This window comes from Xylocopa sonorina, chromosome 9 (genome assembly GCF_050948175.1).
Source record: "Xylocopa sonorina isolate GNS202 chromosome 9, iyXylSono1_principal, whole genome shotgun sequence".
Lineage (NCBI taxonomy): Eukaryota > Metazoa > Arthropoda > Insecta > Hymenoptera > Apidae > Xylocopa > Xylocopa sonorina.
In genome coordinates, this window is record NC_135201.1 from 5,303,753 (window position 1) to 5,311,223 (window position 7,471).

General features: G+C 49.0%; 1 protein-coding gene across 1 annotated transcript; it reads right to left on the reverse strand.

The window, feature by feature from the left end:
* Positions 1-3,200: 3,200 nt before the first annotated feature.
* On the reverse strand, positions 3,201-6,192 carry LOC143426886 (U-scoloptoxin(01)-Cw1a). The gene is made up of 5 exons (XM_076900602.1): positions 6,007-6,192; positions 5,690-5,761; positions 3,689-3,811; positions 3,505-3,606; positions 3,201-3,419 (listed from the first exon to the last, which is right to left on the reverse strand). The coding sequence occupies exons 2-5, from the start codon at positions 5,759-5,761 to the stop codon at positions 3,342-3,344; spliced, it is 375 nt and encodes a 124-aa protein (XP_076756717.1). The 5' UTR covers positions 6,007-6,192; the 3' UTR covers positions 3,201-3,341.
* Between the last annotated feature and the right edge of the window lie 1,279 nt (positions 6,193-7,471).

Here is a 7,471-nt window from a genome sequence, read left to right on the forward strand (position 1 = left end):
GTCGAGGTGGGGGGGCCCCTGTAACGGGCATAGGCGCCACGGCTGGGCAGCAGCCCATTGGCGTAGACCACCTGGAAAAAACGGGCCCCACCGAGCGAAAGGCCCGCGGTCCACCGAGCACCTGCGTCGCCACCTGATAGCGACGCGAGCCGAGAGGGAGCCAATACGCTCGACGAACCTTTCAAACTTGACTCTTGGGCGAAGAGTTAGAAGGCCATTTCTACGTGGACAACGTCTGCGACTTACTTTTACCAGGGATTTTTCCCCTTTTGCCATCCTGACGGCTTCAGAGACCAGGGGTGGCGACGTACACTCCCGGCTGTAAGTCTCTGGTTGTTTATTTATAGCCTTGCGAGAGAAATGATGCGTACGTTCGCTTGGTTTCATTGTTTTACTTTGTTCCACATATCCAGCTGCATCTTAGGTAGGAGAAAACACCGTTACGGAAAGTGGTATGGTTTACATTGATTAATTCAGAAAATACACAGAGGGAAATGAAATGAGGGGATATTTTTAGGCTAAGATTTCGACGTATAGTTTAATTTATGAACGATGTGTAAATAAATGAAAGGAATAGAATGGAAGATCGCAGCTATTTACTTAAAATCGTGGTACCATTTCCATCTGGTAATGTAAATCTCTTCAGAAGTGCGATCGAAGTAGAGACTTCTGGACGGGGGTGTATCTCCGGTTGCAAAGGTCTTGGGGCGCCTTCAGGGGATTCCAACTGGCGCATCCCCGTGGTCTTTCACGGACGACCGAAAGCATGCGAATTGTTCGCGATCGTTTCGACTTTTTCGAAAGATCGAACGACCAGGGAAGCCAAGTGAAAGTGGAACGCGTCTACGTCGACGAAAGGACACCGTGGAGTCGAGGCGAGAAAAGAAGAGAAGAAGAAAAAGGGGCGACACGAGCCTCGCGAATTCATCGCGCCCAGAGGATCCCATTAAGCGATTACGATCGCGCGAGTCGTTCTCCTGGCTGCTAGCTGGTGTTTAGAAATAGGAAGTTCGGTTTCCGTGACGCTTACGCTGGCTCGACTCTTTCGCAATCGAGCAGACGTGAAAAAGTGATCGACTCTTCGAGCGTGGCTCGACTGGCTTTTCAATAAATTACCTTCAGGGTCACAAGCGTCGAGCTACCTGAAGAAAGTATTCCTACTTGTTTCTATGCTTCGAATAGGTCACGTCTTACCGTAGGAGAATGCTGCTGGGATTTAATCGCGCGTATGCTAATAATAATCCTGGTTCTAACGAAATTACCGCTTCTCTAATCGTGATAACATATTGAAGGGGTGTGCGTTGAACTTTGTCGATCGTAGAAAACTTCGCTGGCTATATATTGCGAAGAAAGATGTACAGAGAAGTGGCGCAAAAAATAATGACACGTTACGTACGTGTTTACTCGAAAATACATTTCAAAATAGAAATCTTGCCTCTTAGAAATGGATAACAGAATGATTCGCCTGGCTCTTCTCAGAAATACACATTTTTATGTTCCGCCTCGAAAGTCGATGGAAAATATTCTCCTACGAAATAAAATATGGCGCAACCCTGATTCCCCAGAAATTCCTACGTCGATATTGATTTCTTTCACGGATCTGTAGAACCGTGAAAAAGTATGGCCAGCAGTGTGGCAATCGTTGTTGCCACACGAGCTGATCACCATCTTGCATGCTTATACAGCTCGTGCATACACCGATTATTTCGAATGGGAGGATATTTCACCGATTTCGATGGCCTTGAAACACATTAATAAGGTCATCATTCTAAGTACCATAGCTGATTGCTTTCACTTAACGAGATACGGAGCAATTTATTTTATTATCGTGCATTACATTTCTAATATTTAGGAGTAGGTTCGAGTTAAATGCGAAGCATCAAATATATTTCAAATCAAACTCAGACCCATCAAACGTCAGCGAAACTATTTTTACTGTACACTGAGTTTTATTGAAATTCAAATGTTTTTCAATTACAGAATTGAACCAAGATAAATCATAAACCCTCAATATCTGGACACCAACTATTTCCTACCAGTTGCAGCTTCAACACAAATTCCCCTCGACGAAATAAGATCGTAGCTGTGCAAGGGTTGGCGGCTTCGTTTGCAATCCAACGACTCCACGAAACTCTGTTAGATCTCGTCGAACGGTCCGCTCAATTCCTCTCGATTGCTGTTCGAAAGACGCCTCGCGATCACGCGACACGTCTCCGTCGATCCTTGAAAGGGGATCGTCGAGAATTCCGTTCGACAAGCCGTCGCGTGGTATTTACGCCCTCGATACTCGCACGAGGAACGTTCACGCGATTCGAAAGTTTCGCGGGAATTTTCGTAGTTCCACGAGGAGCTCCCTTCTTTTTTCGACTTCTTCTCTTTCTTTAACGACGCGGAAACTCGACGACGCAACCGCGTTTCCCGTTCGATCCGCGTTGCCAGCCGATGACTTTGGCCTTGTCACTCGAAAAACGTGCCCACCAGACGGAAGTTCGGGTCTCGTAACGGGGCGCGACCAATTTCTAGCCAGTCACGTAGCATCGATCGCGATTCCGCGAGGGACACTGATAATTACATCGACAAGCTTCCGCGAGCCGTAGACGATGAGACAATCGTCGCCGCGCAGCGTCGTCGCGGCGCGGAGAGACGGAGCGTCGGTAACGGGACGCGCATGCAAAACGCGCGTCGAAGGCAACGTTTGACGAGGAAAAGGTACACCACGGCCGCTCACTTTCTATTGTCCGCGATCATGCCAAGAAATTGTCCGCTGTGATTTCGATTTTTGCGAGCCAGCTCGCTGTTACACGATCCATGCGACCTTTTTCTCTCGTGCCGGGAACCTTCTCTTTCTCTCGGCACGACTCGACGCTGGCTAAAAAGCGACGCTCGCTAACGAAGCCGAAGCGTGACCGCGCGAGGCGTCACAGCTGGACACGAAGGAGGAGATTGATGCATCTGTATTGCTCTTTATTGATAAATCGAATTCGTTTCTTAAGACGGTTAAAGGGTTATTCGGTTTTCTCGCTGTTACATACGGTGCGATGGAATTTCAAATCGATCTGTTGAAACGATCGGCACGTGTAGTCGAGCCTCGTCGGTGGTGCGACAAGTTCGAATCAAGTTTGCAACTATCGAGGGTTACGGTGAATCGTGGAATTTAGCGATCGAGGGTGTTACAGGTTTCTGTTGACGAGTTTTCGCCGCCGGTTAGGTAGGAACTCGCGACTCGTTCAACGAATCTGGCTTCCATCGTGTCGTTCTCTGGTCCTCATGGGGGTCTGTACAGGGATATTCTTCGTTAACGCGCGTTTAAATGGTCGTAAGTCGGATTACAGCTGTTTGCGTTAAATCTTGTTCCCGTTCACGTCTCTGTACAGGTCGTCGTTGATACCGTACAGCCTTGGCGAGTCGTTGCAATCGACCTACAAAAAAAAAACCTAGTTTTCATCCACTTGAAAAGAAAAAAGGATGAATTGCAATTGAATTGAAGCATGATAACGTCGATACCTTGAACCACCAATCACAGACACGTGCCGATTGACTGAAAACAGTGCCATTTGGGCATAGGAAACTGAATTGACGTCCGTTTGGTAAACACCAATGCCACACCTGAAGAATATCCAAATTCGTATTGAAAATTCGAATTTCTGTTTCCCGCGCGAATAGTTAGGAGTTTCGATTGCAAACTTGCCTGACATCTGGCTTCTGGATCGGCGTAGTAACCAGGTAGCTTGCCTCCACAGGTAAACGTAAGTCCAAACGGTACCGAGTCGTAGATCGGGTAATCGACGCCTGGCGTGTAGCCGTCCACTTGCTGGAACCGTCGTCAGACACCATTGGTCGCGCGTTAATTAGCGCTAATTATTCGTGCGCGAATTGATCGCGCACGCTGGTAACGCGATTACGAAAACGTTACGCGGCTACGGAAAGTGGTCGCGCGGCGGGATCGTATCGAATCGCAGCTTATTATTTCAATTCAAATAAGTTGTGTGAATCGAGTCCCGGTTTTCACCTCGCGAACAAAGCCAATTAGTCGAAAGGCGCAACCGTCATTTGCATCGCAATTTCTCGGCGACTCTGTCGAAACAGCAGCTGTTTTCGTCACGTATCGTCGTTCACAATGGAACGTGGACCAAGCGCGGTTAATGGTCGCAGTTCCTTCCAGTGATCTCTTCGTCGACCAAAGTAACCAAAGTCCATCTCTTACCTACCATCCTCTACGCATCACTCGCTACCCTTTTACTTAAAAAAAATGTCGCAACATTTCGATATTTTCTACTCTAGATACTCTATTCATCGATTCTCGACTGCAAAGTTATCACCTGCAATGACGTCCAGTGATCCATGTTCATCCCTAACGTCGCTTAGAAACAGAGTGGAGTAAAGGGAGAAATAAATGATCGAACGTCTGAAACGCAGCAGAATCGATGGAGGGATCTCGCGATGGTGGGATCTATTTCGCAATCGTCTATCGGTCGAAACGAGAGGAAAAAAAGGAGGCCGTTGCGACACGCGAAACGCCGGATCGAGCCAGTCCAGTGCTCGTACGTGTCGACGGTCTGACCGGAAGTCGGGTTACATTGTTCCCCGCAAGCGGATGCGCATCTCCGTGCCTTTGTATTCGATCTCCCGTCCGCTGGCTAGCGCGCAACCGCAGAGGCCGTGCGTACCTCCACCCTCTCGAGAAGACGCGTCGGGTGATTTCGACGCCTGGATGGGACGCGCGTCCGGCAGTCGCTGCCGCGGTTACTGCGCGCGAAATTAGGGTAGGTCAGGGCTCTGCTCGAACGTTCTCCGACACGGGAGACGTGGCGATTTTCAAGGCTGCTTTCTTACAATACACCGCAACATTACGAGATGCTTGTTCAAATAAATCTTCTCATGGTTTTTAATTCTCGTCGCAATCACGCTCGATTATTTATTAATACATTTAAGATACTTGCTGGTATATTGGTCCGGTGTGTTCGATTAAAAAGCCTGGCATTTCAAGGATCGTTGGACGCGTGGTTTCGTTAGACGATGGGGAAAGATTCTACGGAGACCCGTGTACCGTGAATGTTAACCGACCGATAGCGATCAGGGGGATTAATTAATCATACGGATTTTTCCGCCAGGACGGCATTGAAAATTCGGCTCCGTTCCGTTCCTGGCTGCGGTTCACGGTCACCGTTTCCGGTGAAAATGAACAGATACGCCCACGGCTGGCTAACCGTACGATCGCCTTGCTGATAAAGCCGCGGACGAAGCTGTTTTGTCCGCGAGCGACGGAACGTTCGGGCGTCTAATTTCGAGCGAACCGTGGCAAGCGCAAAATGGCGCGCGAACGTAACAATCGCCAGGGGGGAAACGCGGAAATTTCAGCTCGACTTTGGTTAACGAAGTGGCTGATTCGCGCGCGCACGCGGGAAAGCACGCTCGCGCAAGACGGGTTAATTAATGAATTACCACACGGCAGCCACTCGGAGGAGATCACGCGGGCAGATACCTCTCGTCCTCTCCCTCTGTCATTGTTGCACGTGAGAAAGCGCGAGGCGTATAATAATTTCGCACTTCAATTCAACGCTCGTTTCGTAAAGGTATTGTCTCTGTCACGTGATACCCGTTCATTAATCACGCGTTGCGCAACCCGCCGCGATTTAATTCCCGATCGCGTCGAACGTTCCGGATCAGGGGTACCCGGTGAGACACTTACCGCCATCGCTTGGTACAGCAGGACCGCGCCGAACAGCAGGAGCGCGCACAGAATTTGGTACCGCGAAATCATCTGAAACATCGATAATTAACTGAAGAACGCGTTTTCTACTTGAATCCTCGATCCTCACCCTTGCGTATCATCGGTAATACAATATTAGCAGCAGAATATAACAAAGTAGAGTCGATACGAAACGATGCAACGCTCGTCAAAACGATACGCAACGATGTCACGACCCGAGGATGCGCCATCAGCGACTAACTCCCCAAAAGAAACAAAGTTTCTCCGTCGAATCTTTCAACCAGCGACCTACTCACCGTTTCGTAGAAGATCCAATCACCTTAATCCGCAGTATCCTTCCACGTGGTGTTCATTTATCTCCGTATGATTTCCGATCAGTTGTCTAGGGCACAAATGCACTCGCCGGTCCCTATCAGCTGGACCTGCCGACCACGGGTTCGAGTCTCCTCACGGTGTTACTGGCAAAGTTTCTTTCTCGAAGGATGCTACCACGAAGTGGTGGTATATATATGGCTTTCGAAGATCGAGGCAGAAACAAAGGGGGGGTTCTTGAGAGCCCCTCTTACCCGGGGCTCCCACACCGGACGAACGGAGAAAGAGAAGATCCCAGGGCGGTAGGGGAGGGACCAACTTCAGCGATGCCGCAGATTCCACTCTTACGCAATCCCTCTCGTGCTCTTACACCCGTGAAAACAGTCGTAACGATCGTGTTCGATCCAGGGTTCGGATTTTTTCCATCTACACCTCTACCCCTCCTCGCGCGTGCCCTCTTCGCCTCGCGTCCGCGCGTGTCCACGCGTCGAAAAGGGGTGCGCGGCCGAGCGAGGGGTGCGCCGTTCGTTTTCTCGTTCGGTTGCCAGTTGACCCAGTGCTCTCGTTATTTTCTCAGTCAGAATATTAAGTGGGTGTTGCAGCCACGTTTACGCAACGTCTGTGCCTCCGCAACCGTGAAAACGATCGCGTTACAAGGACCAAAGGGAGAATCTACCGGTCGCTTCGAAGTTCGGCTGTTACGAGGCAACATCCTGTGCGGCGGTTTCCTGGACGCTCGATAGATTTCGCGAATTAAATTTTAAGCCATCGTACACTCTCTCTGAACGAGAGATTCGTGCGCTTGTCATAAATTTCGTACGAGGGTCTTCGAGATTATCGTTTTTTAATTGTCTGAGAAACGGTCGCTTGGAATTTACAATATTATTGTTGACTTTCTTCTTTTTTAAAGATAATTGGTACACTTTAATCGTCGACAGTTCTGGAATTACATTATTCGCAGGGTTAGGTGTCAGAACAGTAATTGCCAAACCTCCACCATTTCCCTATTGTATTCATCAGGCTGATGCAATAAGGACGATTAATTATGAATTCACGTCGCCTATTTTTTCTTCGTAGGACTCCGCAATAGGCGTCCGAGGTTATAACAGAAATTAGCATCACCTCGGAGAAGAAACTACAGATTTTTGCGTGCCATTTTGAAACGAGAAATCTGACTCGCGTCGAATTCGATGCGCTGTAGCGAAGTCAATGGGTTGAGTGTTTGTCCAGGAAACAGGAAGTAACAAAGTGGTTCGTTACTTCCGATCGGCTGGCATACAGAACAGACGGAATGCCAGACGAGATCGAATCGTTCATTTGCATGCCGCCTGTTTCATCTTCCTACGAGCAGCCCCTCAATTTTCGACGCGCGTTCAGTGCCAATTACCGCCGGCTAATTGCTAGCCGCGAGCTTTTCGAGATCGACGTGGAAACGCCGCGGAATTACCC